Below are 24,894 nucleotides of genomic sequence, written 5' to 3' on the forward strand. Positions count from 1 at the left end.
CCCCCAATCTTCCACAGTCCCCAATCTATTGGCTGATAAACAAGATGCACATGCTCAGTTTGGTGTGTATTGCTAGAAAGTTTTTTTTTCTTGGGAAGGTGCATGTGATTGGCACAGTGCCAATCAGCACTGTCCAGACAGAGGGTCTGGGGTCCTGCAGCCTCATAGGACAATCAGGGGAGAATGAAAACTCCTCCTACAAGCTTTAATCAGACACTGATAGAAGTCACAAGACTGCTATATACTGCTGACTGCACTTCCATGTTCTGTGTACTGTGGGAAACCAGATATAATGAATGCGGGTTTCAGTAACACTTTAAGCTTCAAGTAAGGATTTGCATAGAAACAGAAACATTTCTGTTGCCTAGCCATTTACAGACATTATGGTGTATGACTTATACGTTCACTTTAAAGTGGTTGTAAACCCTTACAAACCACTTTGACCTACAAGTAAGCCTAGATTAAGGCTTACCTGTAAGTCCTAGAAATATCTCCTAAACCTACACGGTTTAGAAGATATTTGCCAAAACACAGGGACCACTGTGTATGGCGCATGCGCCCTAGACAGTGGCGCGCAGGCGCACTGAGCGCGCTGCTGTCAACATGCCGCGAGTGTCGGCTCCCGGCGCATGCGCGGGAGTGACGTAATCGCGGCTTCACCGAATGACGGCGCCGGAGCAGCGAGACCCACCGAGAAGATGGAGGCTCCGTACACAAGGGGACAGCGGTGACTTCGCTGGCTCCTGTGTCAGGTAAGTGACTCATAATGGTCTACTATGCGATGCATAGTAGTCCATTATGCTTTACCTTTGCAGGGAATCAAAGAGGAAGTAAACCCATCAGGGTTTACTTCCTGTTTAAGCAGAGCAGATCCCAGAAGCAAAGGAGCAACTGCCATCAAAAAATTATAGCAAGTCCATGTTTCTTATGCCGCGTACACACGGGCGGACTGTACGGCATACTTAGTCCGTCGAAACACATTTCAGCGGACAGTCCGCTCGTGTGTGGGCTTCAGCGGACTTTTTCAGCGTGCAGTCCGTCGTACTTTGGTTTCAGCGGACAATCCGCTCGTCAGTAGGCTAGTTCAACGGACTAAGAATGGCGCATGCCCAGAAAGGATTTACACGGCGGAAGGGTGCTTTGCTGTGTATTGGACTTCCTATTTCTAGTCCCGTCGTACGTGCTGTACACGTCATCGCGCAAGCTTTCGTCGGACTGTTTGGGTATCCGTGTGTGGTCAAGTCCATTCAGTGGAAAGTATGACGGACTGTCCGTCGGATTGTATGACGGACTAAGTACGTCATACAGTCCGCTCGTGTGTACGCGGCATTAGGGATCGTTCCCACCAGTGGTTGGACGGCACTAAAAACCTGCAGTTGAGCCACACTTTTTCTTCTCCCCAACTGCGACAGCTGTAGAGGCAACGGCTGGGGATATACATATGCCATGGCTTTGCAGCAGGAAATATAAAGTTGTGCTCATAAGTTTACATACCCTGGCAGAATTTATGATTTCTTGGCCATTTTTCAGAGCATATGAATGATAACACAAAAACTTTTCTTTCACTAAGGCCGCGTACACACGCGGGGACTGTTCGCCCAACTTTGTCCGTCAAACAGTTTCAGCAAACAGTCCGCTCAAAATTAGCATGGACGGACATGGCCACACACGACGAACGAACAGTTTGCTGAAACCGTGCGTGATGACGTGAACGGCACGTACGACGGGACGAAAAATACGACGTCCTATACACTGCATTATAACTTTCGGCGTGTAAATCCTTTCTGAGCATGCGCGGAACTTAGTTTGACGAACAAGCCTACACACGAGGGGACTGTTCGCTGAAACAAAGTTTCAGCGGACAGTTTTTCGGAATTTCCGAAAAACCTTGTTCAGCGGACTGTTCGCTGAAACTGTCCGCTGAAAGCCCACACACGGGCGGACTGTCCGCCGAAACACTGTTCAGCGGACAAAGTTGGGCGAACAGTCCCCGCGTGTGTACGCGGCCTAAGGGTCAGTTCACACTGAAGCAGCATGATTTGCAGAGCGACTGCCACGGGCGACCTGCATCCAACTTCAGCGGCGGCTTTCAAAATGACTTCTGTATAAAAGTCAATGCAAGTCGCCCCAAAAGTAGTACAGGAACCTTTTTCTAAGTTGGAGCAACTTGTGTCGCTCCTATTAGAACGATTCCATTGTACAGAATGGAGCGCGACTTGTCAGGCGGCTAAGTCGCCTGACAAGTTGCCCCACTGTGAACCGAGTCTAATGGTTAGTGTTTGGCTGAAGTCATTTATTATCAATCAACTATGTTTACTCTTTTTAAATCATAATGGCAACAGAAACTACCCAGATGACGCTGATCAAAAAAGTTTACATACCCCAGGTCTTAATACCGTGTATTGCCCCCTTTAACATAAATGACAGCTTGAAGTCTTTTGGGGTATTTTTGGATGAGGCTCTTAATCTTCTCATATGTAAAAATAGGAAGTAAACCCCGATGTGTTTTACTTCTTCTTTTGCTCCTCACAAAGCCTGCAAATTGTCATGTTGGAATATCCAAGTACGTCTCATGCACAGCTTCCTGGCTGATGAATGCAAATGTTCCTCCAGTATTTTTTGATAACATACTGCATTCATCTTGCCATCAATTTGACCAAATTTCCTGTGCCTCGGCAATCCACCTCCATATTTCACAGTAAGAATGGTGTGCCTTTCATCGTAGGCCTTGTTGACTCCTCTCCAAATGTAGCGTTTATGGTTATGACCAAAAAGCTCAATTTTGGTCTCATCACTCCAAATGCCTTTTTGCCAGAAGGTTTGAGGCTTGTCTCTGTGCTGTTTGGCGTATTCTAAGCTGGATACTTTGTGGCATTTGCGTAGTAATGTCTTTCTTCTGGCGACTCGACCATGCAGCCCATCTTTCTTCCAGTGCCTCCTTATTGTGCATCTTGAAACAGCCACACCACATGTTTTCAGTGAGTCCTGCATTTCACCTGACGTTATTTGTGGGCACTAGAAGTATAAACCCTCTTCTTTTGCAGGTTCTGCTTTTCACATTTTGTTAACTCAGCACCAGAGTCACTTTAAATGGTGATAATCTGTGTTAATTTTACCATAGCAGACATTAAATAGTATTACCAGTGTAATAAACTCACTAGTAGATGTAAACAACTGTTTACAGAGAAGGATGAAAAAAGTGAGTTATGTGCCTCCTTAGAGTTGAACCAAAGGCAGTTTTAATCAGCAATTCCTTCCGTTACTAGCACAGACCTTCTCTGCTCAACATCGTGGCCTCTTTTCTCTCCCTTCTCCTGATTGTGCCCCATGACCTATGTCTCCAGAATCCCACCTGACACAGAGGTTTGCATAAATTCTCTGACAACAAAAGCTTTCCGGAACTCCATGTAAATGGCCACATAATTCATTTTCCTCCAAAGCATTTAATGAAATACGGACAACTCAATCTTCAAAGTGCTGGCCACAAAGAAAACCCATTAAAACACTGACACATTCAAATTAAAATGGAAGAATGAAAAACACAACTTCCGAAATCTGCAATAATGGTCCCTGGATTGTCAAACAGACACTTCACATCACACCTTCCAGCAAGGGACTTGTGTGTGGAGTGCTGTATATTATGCTCACCACCATCCATCTGCTTTATATCAGGACCAATACATTTATTTTGAATATATTTGGTCCATTTAGGTTGAAGAGTATATAAAAATGCAGACAGATAAAACTTTAGATGTCACAAACTAATGGTTAAGGATAAAAGATAACTATTAGTCTGTGACTGATTGAATTAGCAAGCTAGAATAAAATAGTTATGACTAATGTGCATGTTAACATAAACTATACTTTGGTGGTACTTTCCCTTCCCTACTATATAGAGTATAGTATATGGATAACAAAAGACTTGAATTTTTTATCTGAAAGTTTGATGCTGGATTCAATTGCAGTGTGCATCTGAGCCATTGTTTTTGTTTTGTTTTTCAGTGCACCACAACGCAAGATGGTTCAGATCTATGTGGTATGCTAATGCTCTTTCACACGAGCGGACCAATCAGGTCCACCCATTAATTTTTCTGGTGGACCCAATTGGACCCTCCATTGCCCTCTATGGACTGGCGGGTATAAACATCAGACATCCAATCCGATCTGCTAACAAATAGACAAGTGGAGATCCATTCCCCTTTCATCTAGCAGAATGGATGGCAGCCGGGTGTAAATGGACAGGCGGTCTATTAACATCTGATCACCCATATAGGAGAGCAGGCTGTGTCTGTGTGGGACAGATCCCCTACTGAGCAAGCTGACCCCTAGTGAAGCCCACCCCATGTGGAAGGGGTCTGAGCTGCAAGTTTGTTAAAACAGAATTTCAGGCTAAACCTAACTACTCTTAAAAATGCACCCCCCCCCCCCCCAACACCTTTGCTGACTAACCTGTGTAAAAAAAAAAAGCTTTATTTACTTACATATTTTCAGCCCGCTCCAGTCCGGTCACTTGAATCAGGTCCCCTGTTTTAGCCAGTGGAAGACAGAGGAGAGAGGAGACAGCTCTCAACAACAGCTGGGAATGCCAGGAGCAGTGACATCAACCAAAGGCACCTATATCCCATCTGTTTTTGGCACTTCCTCCTCTCCCCTGCAGCTGCTGCTCACAGGGCAGCCGGATCACGTGTCTGGACTGAAATGGACTGAATAAAGGTACCGTAAGTATATATATCTTTTTACACAGTAAGTGTTAGAAGGGGACAAAAAACAGAAAAGAGAGGGCGCACCAGCCTTGTGCTCCTTTAACAAGTTTATTTAAAAGAACACGTAATAAAACTACTCACAAAGGTAGATGAAAAATCACGCTTAAAATAGTTTTTGACTTGTGACAGTCTGTCCGCTGATAGCAGTCTCCAGATCCTATGAAGAGGACATCAAATCACTGCTAGCTGATGCGTTTTGAAGGTTATACCTTCTTCTTCAGTGTAACCTTTGAAGCGCGTCAACCAGCAGCGGTTTGATGTCCTCTTCATGGGATCTGGAGACTGCTATAAGCAGACAGACTTTCACAAGTCAAAAACTATTTTAAGTGTGATTTTTCATCTAACCCTCACATGCATTACGTGGTGTTTTAAGATAATTAGCAGATAAGTAATAGAGGCTTAAAGAGGAACTGCAATCTGCTCATATAATTTATAATAAAAACATCTTTGCCATTCTAAAGCATCCCTCCAACCACTTTGCATATTTTATATACCGTATTTAACACGCTCTTTTTTCCCCTTAAAATCCAGGGAAAATCACGGGTGCGTGTTATACGCCGATCCTCCACCATTTTGGAGCCTCTGGGCGGCTTTCAGCCGCCTTTGGCCCTTCTCTGTGACTTTCGACTGCCTTCAGCCCTTCTCGGCAGTTTCCGGCTGCCTTTGGCCCTTCTCTGCGCCTCTCGGCCACCTTCAGCCCTTCTCGTCAGCTTTTGGCTGCTTTCGGCCCTTCTCGGAGGCCGAAAACCGCCGAGAACGGCCAAAAGCTGACGAGAAGGGCCGCCGAAAGCCGATGAGAAGGCCTGAAGGCGGCCAAAAGCCGACGTGAAGGGCCGAAGGCGGTCGAAAGCCAACGAGAATGGCCGAAGGCGGCCGAGAACTACCGAGCACCGTTGAGATACACCGGACATCTCGGCGGCACCAGTTTTAAAAATAAAAGCTGAAAATGACACTGACAAGGGGACAAGGCTGCAATGATGGACAAGGCTGCAACTATGGACAAGGCTGCAATGATGGACAAGGCTGCAACTATGGACAAGGCTGCAATGATGGACAAGGCTGCAACTATGGACAAGGCTGCAACTATGGACAAGGCTGCAATGATGGACAAGGCTCCAATGATGGACAAGGCTCCAATGATGGACAAGGCTGCACTGATGGACAAGGCTGCATATGACACTGACAAGGGTGCAATGATGGACAAGGCTGCATGACAAGGCTGCAAATGACACTGACAAGGTTTCAGATGGACACTGATAAGGCTGCATTAATGGGCATTTAAAAGTTTTTTTTTCCTTAAACTTCCCTCCTAAAAAAATTTTTCCTTAAAATTCCTTCCTAAACTTAGGGTGCGTGTTATACGCCGTCACGTGTTATACGCCGATAAATACGGTATACTGTGATTCTATACTTGCCAAAATATGCTGCAGAAATCTCCCTCCACTGAGTTTGGCTGCATCCATTTTAACTGTGGGCAGCTGAAGCTGCTGTCTTTCCACTTTCTGGATTTACACACACACACAGGCACACCTCCAGCTCTGAAGCCCTGCAGCTTTCATTGGCCCTCTTTTGATTCACCCCTTCCCTTTCTAGCAAACTCACACAAGAGTTAGAGAGAGAGCTGTGCATGTCATATGCCTAGGCTTATTACTAAACTCAATGAATACTGAATTCAGCTCATCACCTCTTCCCACCTACATCATTGCTCATTGAAATCTCCACCCTGGGATGGACAAAAAGAAGCAGTACTGATGATGAGCGGTCACATAATTGCATCAGAGTGCCAAGAGGATATATAAGCTACCATTTTGGCCACTGTGTAGTAGATGCCTTTCTCTCTACAATAACAAACGTTTCTCCCAGATATTCAAAACTGGCAAACATTGGCAGTGAAAGTTGTGCTGGGATTTCACCAGGTGAACACATTCCTTTTCATATCCTATGATTACTTACCTCTGCCTGACCGCAGGAAAATCTTCACTGGAGATAGCTGCTAACTAAGGACTATAGGAGTACATAACCATTCAAGTCTATGGGGACTCACTGCACAGGCACAGGAAGTGCGGGAGAAGATTTTAGCTCAAATGATCCTTAAAATGGAGGAAGTTGCTGTTGGCATTCAGAGGTAAATAATCACTTGAGTTAGGGGTTTCTGGGTTCGATTAGGGACCAAGTACTAGTGGGTTTTTGTACACCAAGTAAAGTAGTCCCTCAACGTTTGTCTCACAATAAATATATTTTGCACCTTAAAAAGGGTTCAGTATGTTGCGTAAAATCAAATGATAAAAATCCATTTTATTCAGGCTGAAACACTACAAAATGTATTAAGCCCAAGTACAATGAATAATCGTACAAATAACTATATATAACATATATACTATATAATACATATTCATTGAAGTTCTTATCACTGTTGCTCTTCATCTCTAAAATGTACATTAAGGAATTACAGTGTGCTGGTACCCTACCATGACATATAGATTATTCAATGCTAACATGCAAATAACATTTTTCATTATTCATCTGGGCAAGGCATTAAAGGTGAAATGCTTTTGATGTAACCATGTCAGCTGCCTTTGCAGATATAGTCAATAAAACATGGGATTTTTGCTTTGAACTAGAGCAATTATAGAGAACTGACAAAACCGCCAGTATCTAAAAGGGACATATCCATAACTCTGTATAATTTATATTTACGTAATACACCTCAAAAGCAGGAGAATTTCAACAAAGATTCAACCCACAATTACTCTCATGCAGGTATTACCATAGAATGCTGTAAATCATCCCAAAATACGCTCAGCTGCTTGTTTCAAATGATTTAATTTCAATGTTGCAGTCAAGCAAAGTTAAAGGGTCTAGGAGCAGACAAATCACTGGAAAGTAAAAATACATATGAAGCGCACTAATGAAGGCAACTTACTATGGTGAGAACACGGTCAGGAAAGCATGACTGGGATTTCCAAGTTGGTGTCATTTTATAAAGGTTGACTAACATTGCATTTTACATAATGTTCATACATTTGCCAGGGGTATGGATAAATTCATTTAGGCATGGCCACGATGGATAATTGAATGCAGCTAAAACCAGAGCCCAGTGCTCCATCTTAATGAAGGTTCTATGCATTTCAATGGCTGCATTCTGTGTCAGACATGTACGTATGACTGATTTTTCACTAGTGGCAGCTAGATTTAAAACACTGACTGTGATAATGTCTCACATACGACATGTTATGCTCTAGTATGCTGGATCCTTCTACCAAATCCTACATGCCAATTGTCCCTATTAAATTTTGGCAAAATATATTAAAGCAAAGCTAAAGTATCAATAAAAATAAAAATATACAAATTACTCTGATTCCGCTGATGCGGAAAAAATTCCCCAGAATTAAAAATGTAAAATGAATAACTAAGCAAGTAATCTCATTATTAAAACTAAAGTATCCATTTCTGTTTCAATGTTCTTATTTAAAAGGTTTCCAACAAAACACGAAAGCATATGTATGATTAAAGGTAGTAAACCAGAATTAAAGCAAATGGTAGACAATATGCATACAAGGGTCCTCAACAGAACAAGACTGAGTTAGCAGAAGTCATCTATTATTGAGAGTATAGAAATCAAGGGCTAAAACTGCCAAAGTCTAAAGTATAAGCACATTGTCATTTTGTCACGGTATCAAGAAATGTATCTATAATTGGTCTTTCACACCAGAATGAGGGAAAGGGTAAAATAAGGCAACACAATGTATAACTCTGTTTTCCTGGGATAAAAGATCCATGAGCTCATGCATTATCAAATCGGTCCACATAAATGTGGGCCTCAGAATCTGGACCTAGCGCAATGATAGATGATACACAATAAGACAGGAGAGAGGAACAGAAAAGAAAAGTAGAGGGGAAAAAAGAAGAGGAAAGAATGGATCCTCCTGACCCAGCCGCCACGGCCTCCAGGGCTCCCCAGCTCAGACAGATGATTGAAGATACTTAATCCAAGTATTCCAGACTTTTTCAAATCTGGTCTGTTTATCCTGTACTACAGTACCTTTTTAGTGCAAATACTCTAGAACCAGCAAGTCAAAAAACTGTGCATGAATTCAAACATCAAATCTGTGTTACATTGTCCATATTTTATATAACCCAAATGCCATCTTTCCTAGTCTGTTTTTCGGCATTAGTGGGAGGTGATGAAGGGGAGCTGCCATCTTAGGGGAAGTGATGCAATCATTCCTTACAGGTATTTCTTAATAGGAACTATTTTTTCTATTCTTTGACAGGAACCAGGAGTGTAATAGGGCACTTCTTTCCCAACCAAATCCTCCTTGTCTCGTGTTCAATCAGCTACTTGTGAAACTGGCCATATACCAGTAGAGTTTTGTTAAAAGTTTTGTGTTTTTGGAGCATTCATTTTATTTGCAATACAAAATACAAAAGAGGTACATCCAGAAAAAGTGTTTCATACAGGATCACATCACAGGTGACCACAAGCACAAGGTTCACCAAAGTTTCAAACAGAATATGTGTGCCATTGGTCATAGATCAACACCTACATTTTTGAGCAAACAAGTATGACCGAAATGCAAATCTCTGGACTATACAGTATAACAAGTATTATACCAATAAATTATTCTTATGATATATGGAATTAAGAGTAAAATAAGAATTCATAAAGTAATCAGAATAAGCATTTCTGGAGAAGTAGAAAGTACACAAAAAGAAACATGAGCATAGCAATAGAAAGATGGGGATATAAAACCCAGAAGAAGTCAGAGAAGGGGAAAAAAAGCAAAACATTAAAGAAAATAAGTGACCAGGTAAAAGAGGGAAGGGGGACAAGGGTAAGAAAAGAAGGGAGCTTCAGCCTCTTTTGCAATCCAAGTTCCTTCAGTTTTCAAATTGTTAGTAGGGGTCAAATCAATGTTTGTTTTCAACCATAGTGAGGACAAATTTCAAAGGAGCAGAATAGAAAAATGTTCTTAAACGAAAAAATTCTAACTGTTAATGTAATTTTCATTTTTGTTTGGAAAAAATAGTTCATATTGTAATGAAAGCTGTTTAATATGGGTGGCATACCATTCAAATAGCAGGTCTGGATGAAACTCAAGAGCTTCGGAAGGAAACAAGTTGACTTAATGATGGCAAGAAAGGATATTGATAAATTTTTTTTTTTTACGAATGTTCAAACAAAAATCCCACCTGTATGGCGTTATATTTGGTTTAAAAAAATGTCAACAAAGGAGAATAAAGAACACAGGACAGGACTGAGAGGGGCCATAATGATCTGTGCAGCAATAGTCTCTACCCCTTATGTAAATATAGGAACATAATAACATGCTAAGAGCAATGTGTAGAAAGCCTATGACCTCTGGGCTGTGAAACAGGACTAAAGCAAATAGACATAGAGAATCCTAAGTCCTGCACTGTACCTGCACAGCAGCTAGAAGACCTACAGAAGAAAAAAAGCTACACGACATGCACATTATGAATGCACATGCAAGCACTATTTTACACACCGAAATTCGGAGTGTTTACCTTAAGAAAAAAAATGAGTTCTGCTTTAAGACGTGAACACTTTTGCAAACAAAGCATAGGGGGAGGCTAGCTGGTTGGAAAATGAACTACACACTTCTATGTTTAATAAAGTTCAGAAACTCACAGGCGGCTGTTGGAAAGCTTTGTTGATTAATCGCCCTCACTGATTTTCTGTGATAGTAATTTATCAAGCTCTATTCTGTGTTAGCTCAGCCTTTTTTTCTGTAATGTCCACTGACTTGGCTGGCAACAGCCTATTATCCGTAAATAGAGATTTGTGATTCACACACAGTCTCCTTCACAGCTCTGTTCTATACAAAATCACTAAATGCATAGCAGAGCTCTATTTATAAAGAACATTTACAGAAAGATATCTGGAATCATCTGCTATATTAAAAGTCTCAATAAAATAAAGCATGTGTAAAGTTTTCGTTTTGCATTGTCTCTGGATAGAAGAAGCCTGGGGCAATGCTGTGCTGTAGCATTCCTCCACAGAAGAAATTTGAGCTCTACAGGTTCTAATGAATCATTATATCTATTCTGTTTCCTATCATGTCTCTCTTTTATCAAATGGCATTTTAAAAGGCAGAATACTGAATTCTCCCCATCCCTACTAGCATGACCGTGTTGTGATCTTCAGTGCACTTCTAACCACAGAACCTTGCTTTTTCTGATGCTCAATGGCCTGAAATATGTACCAGAGCTACATTAGCAATTCAACGCAGTGTTACAGGTCTTTAGTTGAGATTTTTTTTTACCCATACACACTAGGGCCAATTTGGGCAATAGCCAATTAAACGATCTGCATGTCTTGGGATTGCGGGAACCACACAAAGACAGGGAGAACTCCAAACATAGTATCCTGGCCAATATGCAAACCAATAAGCATAAGTGATCACCGCTAGACCACAGTGCTGTCCCACAGAAATTAAATGCATCTAACAAGAAAGAAATGCACACCAACAAAAAATATTAATTCCATAAGGCCTTTTGGGTACAGATTCTAGTTTGGAACACAGTTCAAGACAAAATCATCAGGTAATACGCAATCTCAATCTAGGGGCAATACCCCAACACTACCTCTGCTAACAAACAACTGGGTAGCTTTGTTATCCTTGTTTTTATGCAGATTGCACTGTCCACCTATAGCGGCACCCTTCTTCCCCAAGAGCTTCACTTAGGCCAACCATAGGTGTATTGAGATTTGGCTGGTTCAGCAGGGACTGACTGAATTTCGATCCATGTTCAAGCAGGTTGGTTGTACACAAGTCGATCGACTTCTGTACAACCAGCCTGTTGGGAAAAAAGATCTTGATCAGTGCCCCCAGATATAGTCGGCAGTGCTGATGAGGATATTCTGACAGTAAGGAAATATCCCCACTAGAATATAATGGCTTAGCAGGAGTGATTCGCCCATCCACATTGAGAATCAAATCATTTTCTTTTGTTCAACCAGCGGGTGTGTGGCCAGCCTTACAGCATGACTCCTACTGAGAAAGTAACCAGAAAATGAGCTTAATGTGCTTAGATATAAAGCAATGATTCCAGAAACACAACCCATAAAACACACGGCTCTAACCATTTATTTAACTATGGCACAAAGCAGTAGTCGAAAAGCATGCAACAATCTACAGCTTGTGTCTGCTAGTTAAAGCAGTATTAAACCCAAAAGATGTATTTTATTGCAGCTTACCATCTCTTAGATGTGATGGCTGTATTTGTTTTCTTTTTTCTTTCTTGTATTTTCATCTGGTGATCTGGCCAGTAAGTCTGTAGTTTTTCAAAAGAACAAGCTCTCCAGCAGAATGTATCAGTTTACATGGATGAGACAGACCATTCACCTCTGGCAGGGGTGCTTAAAATGATCAGCTTTTATTTATTCAAGTAAAATCTTTATCCCAAAAGGAAAAAAAACTGCTTGTTGTAACTGATTAAAAAGTGTTAGCTGGAGTCTGGCTTCAGTTAGTGAATCTAAATCTGATAGTACATCTAGTACACCAGCTAGACCCCCCCCCCCCCCCAAATGTGTGTCTGTTTTCTTTTTAAACTGCAATATATTACATTTTTGGCTTTGGGTTTTGTACTTCTTTAAATGTATCTGCCTTCTGTAATTCTGTACCTAACACAGGATTACTGCAGGTCAGATTTATTGGTGCACATGCTTTATTACCAGCTAGGATGTTATCAGAATTGACATCATGATAGAACGGTGAACAGTCTAATTCCTGTTCATCACACACTTACCTAACCCCCCAATGTTGTAATCAAAGTCTTTGACATCCAACAGGATTGGACCACTCTCATGTTGTCCTTCCTCCTTATAATATAGTTTGTAGCCCTGGATCGTAGCTGTATCCTCAGGATCCTGTTGCCATCTCACTGCTATTGTTGTACAGTTTAGGGGATCAAGTCGCAACTCCGGAGACCTTGGTGCTACAAAATATCAGAAATATTTTATAATTGTGCAATAAATTTGTACTATTTGTGATCAATATACCTTACAATGGGTATGATTCTTTTTGTAGAGTAATTTCTATATTTTAAAATGTTAAAGAATGCAGTCTAAGCAAAAACTATTTCTATAGTTTCTAACGGCTCCATGAATTGCTAAATATAGGTTTAGCTAATAATTGTGTCTCTTTCCTAGCTGTGAGGGCTGTGAGTTCCAGAATCAGATACTCAAAAAAGTTGATGTTTTCCTTACTTTAAAATGTTTGTTAACCCAAAAAATAAAATAAAAATTCAGATCCTGGTCCCTTAAAGCAGATTACACAGCACAGTGCTTGTGCTGTGTAACCTGTCCCCTCTAAACTGTAAAAAAAAAACATGCCTGAATCTGCCACTCCCTGTATCCCCTTCTCTGTAATGACCACAAAAATCAGGACCGTGGTCAGCGTAAGTTCCTCCGTCATCCGCAACTGTACTCTCTGCTCTCCTCTTCCCTTTCCTCCTTTCCTGTCAGCTACCTCTCTGTCTCTCTATCTCCCCCCACCCCCCGCAATATTATTAAAAATAAAAAACTTACAATGACCACTGCCAGCCCCTCTATTAGAGCCTGGCATACCACACTATTTCTATTCATTTCTAAAGACAGGCGTTGTAAATAGCTATTTAGAGCTATCTTCAGACCGGCACGTGACTCATGGCCGCTTTACAGCTCCAAGACAGGGCTTCTGCGGGAGGCCACGTGATCTCCCTGGCTGACGTCAGAGGGAGATTTCAGCCCCTCCCGCAGAAGCCATGTATCGGAACTGTAAAGCAGCCATGAGTCACATTACCGGCCTCAAGATAACTCCAAATAGGTTTATGTATCGTAATAGGTTTATGTATCATAAGTAAAATTACTTATGTATCGGCGGGCTCCTGAAGAGCACGCGCTATGTTTTCAAAGTTAAAGCTTTACCCAAACTACAGTTTGGTTTGGGTCTATTTGACTAAATTTGGCTTCGGTGTCAGTCTGATTAGACTATGAGGTGTTCAGCCTGGCCACAGGGGGCACTGTCTCCGGTGGCAGGCATGGAACTGTGGTCTGGTGGGGTGCTTGACTTATTCCCTCTTGGAGTCAGGTCAGTGGGAGTGGCCCTCCCGCTGTGCCCTCTGCAAGAGGGTATTTAAGACACGGACGTCACGTGGCGCTGGGTTCCGGTCCAGTATGCTGTGCTGAGTAGATGGTCCTGGTCCTCCTGGCTAGCCCAGGGCAAGGGAACCAAGGAATTCTGAGGTGGATGGGTGCTGTCTCCGGCCTGGGAGAGACCCAGTGTACTTCTAGCATTCCAGGGGAGGACTCTTTAGAAGAATATCACGCGTGAGGTTGGTCTTCTTAACAAGAGCCTGAAAGGGCTGAAGTAACTGAAAGAATCCGGTCTTGTGGATATCGCCAAGTGGGCTGAAAGATCCAGGTATCCTACAAGTGTTCTACAGCTTAGTTTCCCTTCGTGTTCTGCAACAACGTCAGTGATAAAGACTTTGTTCCTGAGTAAGCACTTTGTTGGCTGCTAGGCCTTGTGAGAGAGGGACTGTCCAACCTGAGTGCTCATCTAGCTGCAAATGTCTATTCTCTGGATGCAGCCAAAGTAAGCAAGTTCCTTAATGTTTATATACTTTGACCTTGAGAGTACCTGAACTTTCCTTTCCAACCCTCTGATCCCAAGTTAAAAGACTGTTCAATGGTTGACGTTTGCAAATAAAATCCATTCAACTTGATCTATTGTCAGTCTCAAGTTACTGGGCCATCTACCACAGGAGATCCCCTAGACGTGTCACAAGGAGAACGAAAGGTAACGGTAAGCCCAAAAATAACCAGCAGCTCCTTCGGGGGTTAGTGCTACACTTACATAGTGTGGTATGCCAGGCTCGAATAGAGAGGCTGGCAGTGATTTAGAATTTAGACTTAACAAACACTTTAAAGTATAACTAAAGGCAATACCTTTTTTTTTTTTTTCGTTTTGGATAGAGGGACAGGGACACCTGTAATTTTTTATTGCTGTCTGTGTCCTCATTAGGGAGAATTATCCTCTCTATTTCTCCTGTTTTCCATTATCATTGACCTGGGGGGCAGGGATTTCCTCACATTTCCTGTTTGCTATGGGACAGGAAGTGAAAATAAACCTCCCCAATGGGACACAGATGGCGAAAAAAATCTGACAGGGGTTATAACCCTCCCTTGATCTAAAATTAAAATAAAGTTTTTCCTATAGTTCTACTTTAAAGTTAAACTAAACCCATTAATATCTCAAAACAGTTACATTCAAGGCATGTCGTGAATAACTGTCAGTGTTGCTTGTGTTCTCAACCGAACGATCAAGCCACCAAGTGGCTGGTGTCATAACTTATCACTTGTGCAGCACCACGGCAACTGCAGATTAAACAGAGGCAAAGATGGCAGGTTTATTTCTGCTTTAAGATGACTGTCCTTTTGGTTCATGAGAAATGTTTTGTTCCTTAGGCTAGGTTCCTATATGTGCAGGTAGGGGATTTGTGTTCCCCGGTAGCAGGCAAAACACACTGCTCTTTAGCAGACACACAGTGCGCTTTGGGGAACATAAACCGCATGGTGTTGCGGTGCACAAGTGTGAAGCTAGTATAATAAAAACCTGCATAGCTATAGCATGCTCAGCAGAAGAAATGGGCACACACAGCGCTATCTTTTTTTTATTTTTTATTTGTCATTTATGTACAGACTGTTGCATAGGGGTGGCCAAATAAATAGCAGGCATATTTTAACATGAAAGGTTGTAATTTTCCATGCTCTGGAAACAGTTCCCTTTCCTCCCCATCTCCACATCACTGCTTGCGGTGTGACTCGGTACCAGGCAGGCCTTGCTCCCCCTCAGTACTTTTGGGGGTATTCCAGAAGGCGTTGGACAACAGTGACCAGGAAGGAAAGCCTGTCCAATAAGTGCTGCCAACTCTAAAATTATACCCATGGTGATGCAGGCTTGTAATGCTAAGGAAGAGAAAGGGAGTTTCTGACCAGGACAGTGTTGCTTACATAGAGTGCAGTACTTATCGGTCAAACTGATGTGGCCTAATGTTGCAAAGACAAATGAAGAGAACGTTTGTCTGACCAATTTGTAAAGAAGGACTATGGGTAGAGTAGATGATTCTTCATTTCCTCTCTGGTTCACTCAATAACTTTGTGACTTCACGTGGGTTTTAAGATCACATGTAATATAACTACATAGCCAGTTAAGTTTGAAACAAACAGGTTTGTTTAGTCCAGCCACTACTAGACTTCGTTACTGACCCAGAAGAAGAAATGCACAAAACGAGGTTGAATGCCTGTCACGCTTGTCTATGTCACAAAAGAGTGCCCTCTGTGACCTTTACATAGCTTTTAGGTTACCTGACTTAATCTTATTTAACTTTACAAGTCACTGCTGCGGATGACCTCTTTTACCAATAGCTGTGTAGTCCTACCTACGTTTCTTCCAACCAAATTCCACAGCATGATTGTTCTCAAAGGAAAGCAAAAACTCTATTGTGTTCCAGCACTGGAATTTAGATTAATTAAACGCTGGGACACTATCTTTATACATAACAAGAACATAAAAATGTATAAATTCCTTTTTTTTTGTTCATCCCCCAAATGTTCACAGCTATCCCAGGAGACACTGTGTTACTAAGTCACAAGTTTACGGTGGATTTCTGCACACACATACTGCAAGGAACCATCATTTGTGCGCATGCACATGAGTCTGCCGTGTGTACGCAGATAAGTTCATTGCCACCTCCGAAATGCCTGGAATAGACAGCGGCACATCTGTGCACGTACCATATTTTAAAGAATAGGGTCAGGCAATGGAACATTTTGGAGTAGGTAAGTTCAGTTTTAAAGTAATTTTGTGACTCTTTCACAATTTTTGCAGACTTGCTCTTCCACATTTTTGATCTTATAATAAATATTGAAATTTGAAGCCATTTCATCTAATCACCGGGTGTCTTTTTATGTGCATATTTCATTTTCACATTGTAAGTGCAATTATTTAGGAATATATATTTGTTTAACGTGACAATATTACGCTATGTTATACACATTTTTTCTTTTGGGTTGAATACGTTTGTGGAACCAATGCTTACCTATGATTCCAAGCCCGCAAAGATTTCACCGTTATCGTGTTCTTTTTCATAATAAAGGCCTGGGCTGGGCTAAAGCTATCTGTTTATTTGACTTACTTTCTGGTAAGCATATTTTCCTTAAGGTGGTGGTCCACTTTGTTACGACAACATCACTGGGTACATTTTCACCATTCGTTTAGGAATATTCAAAATATTTTGGATGTCACTTCAACACAATATATTCTGTGTTATCATTTTTCTATCACTTGGACTGGTTAATTTAATAATATTTTTGGACAGATTTATCAAAAACAATTTTTTAGATTGAGCTTCACTGAATAAGTTAATTTTTTCAGGTTTAAATATATAGTTTTTATCATAAATAGCGCAGCTTCTCTGTTTTATATTTGTTTCGTGTATATCCCACAATAATCTGCTGTTTACTATCTATTTTTTATCCAAGCGCAGTTTTTTTTTTCTTTTATACTTTTATTCAGTACTCTGTCTATCTGGCTGGCCCTAGGAATCTGTACAGTTACTAAATTTAGTTCCCATTGAAAACAATGGGGCAGCGCTGCAAACACACCTGCAAAGCGCCACTGCTTTGCGGGCGGTTTTAACCCTTTTTTGGCCACTAGCAGCCGCATAGCGCCACTAAAATGACGGTAATATAGCAGTGCTTTACCGCCAGTGCCCACAATGCCCCAGTGTGGAAGTAGCCTAATTCTTGCAAAAACTGATGTCTTTTAATAAGTCTCGTAATTGTAAGATCTTATTAAGAGCTCATTTACCTCTTATGCTGCTCGCTTTGGGTGTCTGATGGGATGTCCAGGCAGATGATTCTCCCCATCCAACTTTAGTTGATGCTGCTATGCGAACCAAATAGACACTGTCTGGCTTCAGCCCCTCCAAGAAATACTCATGGGTGGTACCAGGGAGTTCTAGAACTTGAACAGAACTTTCAGTGCTCATTCGAAATGACAGTCTATAAAGTATGATCTTTCCTCTACGGAATTTGGATGGGATGGGAAGCCATGAGATAAGAACATCTGTAGGGCTGCGGCTCGTCAAACTAATTTCCGGGGCTCTCAGTGGAACTGCAACAGATAAATACAATTTATACCATCTTTAAAGTACTCCACTATAGGTATTTGTAATTGTTACTACTGTATATACAGTAGGTGATAAAAAATTCCAACTCATGCCTTACCATCTTCAAGTGTGCTCTGTGTAACATGGTCTGACATCTGGCTTGCACCCATTGGCATATAGGCAACAATATAAAATGTGTAGTTGCTGGCAGGATCCAGGTCATCAATAATGTAGTGATTTGTGTCATTCCCAATCACCACTTGGTATTCTTCATTGTTTAAACCTAAATAATGAAAACAAAATACATTTACTCTCAAAAATTCTACTATTATAGAACTCTATCTTTGAGCGATGTTAATCCTAACCTGCCTAAATCACATCAGGAGGCCTTCGCTGATGTTTGTTTTCAACTATAGCCTTCTTGTGCTTAGTGCAGTGGTCTGTCTTTGCACATCTTGAGAGTAAGAGTATAAGCAAGCAGGGGCGGACTGACCATTCAGCAACTCGGGCACTGCCCGAGGGCCCCGGGCCACTAGGGGGCCCCATCAGGGTTGCCAGCCTTAGTAAAACCAGGGACAGTATGTAAAAATCTGTGTTTTTTTTAAATCTGCCATCTGAAATGTCTCTTGCCGACATCCTTTTGGTCTAAAAATCCAGAGATTATAGCTGCCCCACCTCACCAGTACCTTCTCAGCCAATAGAAACATATCTGTGTATACTGTGTGTACATGTATGTGTAACCTGTGTGATTTTATACTGTGTGTGTGTGTTTGTGTATACTGTGTGGCCCCATAATCCCTGATTGCCTGGGGGCCCCATAATCTCCTATTGCCCGGGGGCCCCATGAGTTGTCAGTCCGTCCCTGTAAGCAAGACATGTTTGTTAGATTATAACTGGCCACATACCAGTAGAAATTTAACTCTGATACAAAAGGGATCTCCAAAACCAGTCCAACATAGCAAATGAAAGGCTTGAAAGCAAGCCCTTCAAAGCAACAAACTACTAAGTTAGCATCAGAAGAGGCCTGAATATACACCTAGTAGAATTTGGCGAACGTGTTAACAGAAGACAAGGTTGTAGCTTTGCAAGTCTAAGAATCAGATAATTGATGCTATAAGGCCCAAGGGAATCTTAAAGTAGAATTAACCTCCGCCATTTTTTTTAATGGGCCCTTAGGAAGAGGAAGCCATAATGTGCTAGTATGTGCAGCATATAAGCACATTAGAGCAGACGTATCTGTAAAATGATCTCTTCCAGCAATATGCTGCCAGCACTACCACTAGTCAAGGGCGCTTCCATCTTCCCTTCATTCCAGGTTCAGTTTGTTCCGCCACTTGGCCGGGTCGCAGTTACATCACTCCTGCAAATGGTCACAGCACAGAGGGTTCTGCAAATGTACGCTCAGCTGAGCATGCGTAGCTCAATATTCATTATCACTGACAGGCAGGGAGATGCATGTATGACAGAAAAGACCAATAGGGTCTCTTCTGTAATAAAAACCCCACCTGTCAACAGTTTTTTTTTTTTTAATTGTACTTTATTAAAAGCAGAAAGACAGAGGAGATGTTCATTTTCCTAAGACACTAGCATAAAAAAACTGAAGCATGATGAGAGTAGGAGGGGTTATATTTGGCTGACTAATGGTGACCATACATGTATCGATTTTTTTTTTTAAATCCGATCAATGTACAATTCTATTAAAATAATCAATTCCGCAAACAACTAAATAGCCATAACTTCCTTTCTGATTGATTTAAACTCAATTTAGATTGGATTTGATCAAACTGAGTAGAGTGGGGTAAAATATTATATTGATCATTTTGCATCAATCAGCAACACTGGGATATTTTGCTCATGAATTTAACTGATGAGATAAAAAAATGGTGGAAACAGAGATGCCATTGATAACTGAATAATCTCAAGTTATGATCATAACTTTATTATCAATAAAAATCCACTTCCCCATGTGTGGCATATCAGTGTGCCATATCAATGAAATGGGTTGTTAACTATAGATTCCTATCTGAAGAGATTGCTTGAAAATTAAATGATTTATCGAAGTGGGCATGGCAAAAACAACATCTTTGTTTGCTAGTGGCCAAACTCTTGTGGCAACAGTATAACTAATAAATACTAATGATACTAATAAATGTATTGGAAGAATAAGAGTATCACATTGTTTTGTTCAGTCTAGCATGAGTTATTTTATTTAATCTGATGTAAGGATAAAAATCTGATACATTTTGCGGGATCATAAATAAATAAGAATCGTATATATGTTATGTGTTTCCAAATTATTCAAATTTATTGTTAAGCTTGTCAATGACAAAAATGGATAAAGAAACAGGATGTTTCTGTGTGCCAGTGCATTGTGTTGTCCTATGTTGAATCTGTATCTAAATAAATCCAAGGCTCATTAAAAGTAACAATCAACAAGTGTTCCACAACTACGCACAAGTTTTTGGTAAACTTCTTCAATGAAAAAAAAAACTGTTAATGGAGTAACCATTTAACCACTAAGAATTCCTACATCTTAAATCCGTGTGATTAAAAACAAACCTCATTTTCTGAGTCACACCATTCAGCAACAAGCCGTTTTATCAGAAACAACAAACGCACAAAAAGCCGTATTGTAAAAGAGGCGATTATATAGTTGAAATCTATTACAGCAGTTGGAGAAGATGAAGGCGGGGGCACGGAAAGAGAATTCACTCTATAAATGTGTTGTGTCTTAATGAGCTTAGGAAAAATTTCAGCAATTCATATTGAAATATGCAGAGGGTTGCATTACTGCTGTTGCCTTTGTTGCTCCTTAATTCCTATACATAGGAACTGGTAAGCGGAATAAGGTTGTTGAAGGCTGTTGTGGTTCAAGACCATTTCACACCAAAATGCATGTCAACTTAATCAAAACTCCCCCACCACCCATTGCCATTAAATTTATAAACAAAACCCTGAACCAAATTCCACTATTGAGCTTTCCCACATATCTGAATCGACTAAAAAGCATTTTAATTAGACAAGATTACTGGCATCTCACAACAGGGCCGTTGATGGTTTCTTAATTAGGAATGTCGTGGCACGATTTTTGACCTGCTAAACAAGATCCTTGGGCTCAAATTAAAAGGCCTTGTTCTTGGAGTGAATGAGCCACTGGGCCTCATGCGGTGGCCTGATAAAATGGCCATAATAGGGGGTGAGACCAGCCTACAAACAGAATCACTACACCCTTTGTAGAGCTTCCAAATTGCTAACAAGGAATTAATGCACTCGTGTACTCTCATCAGACCTTTTCGCTTGCCTAGCACATTAGCCCGCTCATTTAAATGCAAGATCTGTCCCTTTTTAAAGAACACCTGTTGGCTTTCTTTGATCAGCATCAATTTTTTGGAGTAGAAACTAGCCGTTATATATATATATATATATATATATATATATATATATATATATATATAATTATTGAAATATAGCAATATATAAAATATGACTGAAAATTTATTAAAATACAATTTTTTATTGAAGTACGTGTGAGTAAAACCTTTTTGGTATCTTAAAAGTCAGATTTTTTTGTAGTTAACTTTTCAATTCTATTACTTACATTCTGTTACTTACATTAATATACTTTAAAAGTAGAATTCATTGTGTTTTATTATTATTTTATACTTTTAAATATTAATGTAGTAACTATTGAATTTTTTTTTCTTTCAAAGTAAAAAAAAAAAAATGGTGTGATCAAATCAAAAAGGTAAAACGCATTGCTTCATTACAATGACCCATTTGATGTGGTAACAGAATTTGTAGATGCTCATTAGGCATTCTTGATTGAAAACTAGGGTAGCTCTGGGAAGGGAAATCCTATAAAAGGGACAAAGGCTCTTGCAGCTGTCAGAAATCTATAGGCTTTTTTTCTAAACACACATTGCAATTGACTTAATCTCACCTTCCGCCTTCATGTAATGCACAGAATAAGCAATGACTTTTTCTGAGTTGTACAGCGGCCTTTCCCACGACAATATAATGGCTGAACTGGACACTGTCTCAGCTCGAAGGTGACGAGGAGCACTTGGTCTGTCTTCAGACATTATCACTATAAGTCTTGCTCGGGAAAGGATGGAGCCATGACTATTTTCTGCCATACACTGGTATACGGCATCATCTTCAGGAATAATCTGATTGATTACCAATTTACTAAAGTGAAAAAAGAGAAGCAGAACATTTTTAAATTAAAAAATGCATGCACTGGCTACATATAATGTAACTGACATGTACAGCAATGATTGTCAAATCATTGTCTTCCTACCTATTGTACATTTTGATTCTTCCATTAGAATGTATCTTTCTTCCATTCTTGATCCATGAGATTTTTGGCATTGGAATTCCTTCAGCCTGACATACAAATCGAGCTGTCCCTGCGCGTGGCCTTGTCAAACTCTCTGGCCGTTCAACAAAGGATGGTGGTGCTTCAGGGATTAAAACATTACAGGGTGAAGATGTAAAACATATACTTTCTGAATAATTCATCAATGTATATTATAATGTTATATATATTTCTAAAAATAGTATTGTAATTATTTGACAACTGGTAGGAAACATACTGCGTGCAGACTCCAAGTGACAGCATGGGACTTGCAGAGTTTTAACAAAAACCTCACTAGGGCTACTAAACATCGAAAATCATCATAATCCTCTTGCGCGGTTAATTATGTAGTTAGTGAAAACAACAGATGCAATGATGTAATTATCTGGAGGCCATGTAATCAAATTTTCCCCAATTTAACGAGAACCTGACCTTACCTAAATCTTTTCTGAGCCAACAACACTGTTGAAGTGCATGCAGGACCTGGAAGTATCTGTGCTGGTCTCCAAATCATTCCTAATGTTACTGTGGGGTCACTTTTGGATCTAAGGACCAGGATGAACAATGGAGCTTCAAATTTTCTCCAAGTTGGAATTAAACTCCACCCCCTTAAACTGGTAAATGCCAGAATCGTTTCTGCCCCCAGAAGTTCTGTTTTTTGAAAACTGAATGACAGAAAGTACTCTTTGAACCACAAGGAGCTGGAGCTTAATCTAAACCCGGACACCTGGACAGACATTGAGGCCCAATATATTAACTTGGACATAGGATCCAAAAGGCTCAGCAGGGACATAGACATTGATGACTAATAGGTACTAGCCAGTCTTACAAGATGACTGCAACTTTAGCACTGTTGCTACCTCAGAAATGTTTTAGACAAAGTCTGGTTCACTTTAAAGCAGCAAATAAGACATTATAATATGAACATATTATAACATATACTATATCCATATAGATATAGATAGATACATATATTTTTTTCTAGAGCACGCTACAAAGGTATTTAAGGCATTTGCCCTCTGGAACTACTGAGATTTTCTTTTTTTATGCTACATGTACATTCACTTCAAACATTTCCACATATGCTTTTACATGGATAGCAAATATATTCACAGTACAGAGCAAACAAAAGAATAAACTTGGTCTACAAACTGCATAAATTATTTCTCTTAGCATGTATGGTCAAATCTGTTTCATAATAGCAATATAAGTATAGAAACAGAAAATGAATAAATATTAAGACATCTAATCAATGACGTGCTATGAAGTAGATAAAATGAGAGGTTAAAACAGTATCAAACCCAAAAGCAAACATTTATTATATCGCAGCTTACTAATTCTTAAATGTGATGGCTGCATTTGTTTCCTTTTTCAGGAGTTCTTTCTTCTATTTTCATCTGGTGATCCAGCCAGTAAGTCCCTTGTTTTTCAACAGAACAAACTCTCTTGTAGTTTCAGGGATGAGACAAACCATTTGCCACTGGTAGGGGTACTTAAAATGATCAGCTTTTATTTACATATGTAATTTTTTTATAAACTGTTTGCTGCAATTGATTATAAAGTATAAGCTAGAGTTCACTTTCAATTTGTTAGTATATGTAAATCTGCTAGAACATCTAACACTCCCCTACCCACAGACTGACAATTCTGCTGTCCAAAGGTGTCCCCATTTTTGGTTTTGGGTTTAATACTGCTTTAAGACAGACCAGGTCTCATTTGTTTTCTAAAGATCTAAAATGATAACATTGTATCATCAGGTATTGTTGTGTAATTACTGGGTTTGGGGGGTGGGAAGGAAGGCAAAGGGAGAAGGAAATGGAGTTTGGCTTGTGATGACCCATGTGCATTACTCTTAGTGCTTATAATGCAGATATAACTTTACAGAAATGACCACATCTTATGAAAAGAACACTTATGGGAAAAACAAGGTAACAAACCAATAATCAATCTTACCTAGAACTGCAACACTAGCCATTGCCACTGTGAAGTTGCGAGTTCCCGGAGTTGTCGCTCTACACACATATACACCTGCATGTTGTACCTTCACGTCAGATATAACAAGGTTTCCATTCCCCAGTACTCTTGTGTTAAAGACATCGATGGGCTTTTGGTCTAGGATAGAAACAGTTTTTTTATTGTTCTGCTTTCTTAAGAACTAGAATGAATAGTATAAACATTGTAACATGCCATCATCCATGAGTAATCTAAGACTATGAAAAATATATATGCTCTTACCCAGCCTGCTCCAGGACACTATAGGTTTTGGGTTTCCTGTAGCCATACACTCCAGTGTAACAGTTTGGTGCAGAGAGGCTGTCGTATTCTGAGGAGGTGCTATGATTACTGGTTTCTTTAAAGGGTGCATTGGTGTGGCTAGTTCAGAAAAAGCAAGGTAATAATTTTAGGACAGAACTGTTAAAATATAAGCAAAATGTAAACCCCTTTGCCAAGTTCTTAATACAAGGTATATACTACAAATACACAATTTCTATGCATCAGTCATTTCTAACAGCTATGGGCCCTACTAGATGATTTCACAATATCAGAATATTAGGAAACAAATCCAGGACACAGACTATCAATGAGTCAATTGAA

At 40.2% G+C, this 24,894-nt stretch overlaps 1 protein-coding gene across 1 annotated transcript in view; it reads right to left on the minus strand.

The window, feature by feature from the left end:
* The window catches only part of PRTG (protogenin), a 201,894-nt gene that overhangs the window by 88,249 nt on the left and 88,751 nt on the right, over positions 1–24,894 (minus strand). Inside the window, exons 5-11 of the mRNA XM_077472809.1 lie at positions 24,535–24,672; positions 24,253–24,411; positions 22,243–22,402; positions 21,883–22,130; positions 18,061–18,225; positions 17,642–17,947; positions 12,537–12,725 (exon numbers count right to left, since the gene is read on the minus strand). Of these exons, the coding sequence (XP_077328935.1) occupies positions 12,537–12,725; positions 17,642–17,947; positions 18,061–18,225; positions 21,883–22,130; positions 22,243–22,402; positions 24,253–24,411; positions 24,535–24,672 (1,365 nt within the window). The remainder of the gene's footprint in view (positions 1–12,536; positions 12,726–17,641; positions 17,948–18,060; positions 18,226–21,882; positions 22,131–22,242; positions 22,403–24,252; positions 24,412–24,534; positions 24,673–24,894) is intronic.

Source organism: Lithobates pipiens, unplaced genomic scaffold (genome assembly GCF_037356315.1).
Source record: "Lithobates pipiens isolate NorthernLeopardFrog02 unplaced genomic scaffold, aLitPip1_a1.2 Scaffold_8, whole genome shotgun sequence".
Taxonomy (NCBI): Eukaryota; Metazoa; Chordata; class Amphibia; order Anura; family Ranidae; genus Lithobates; species Lithobates pipiens.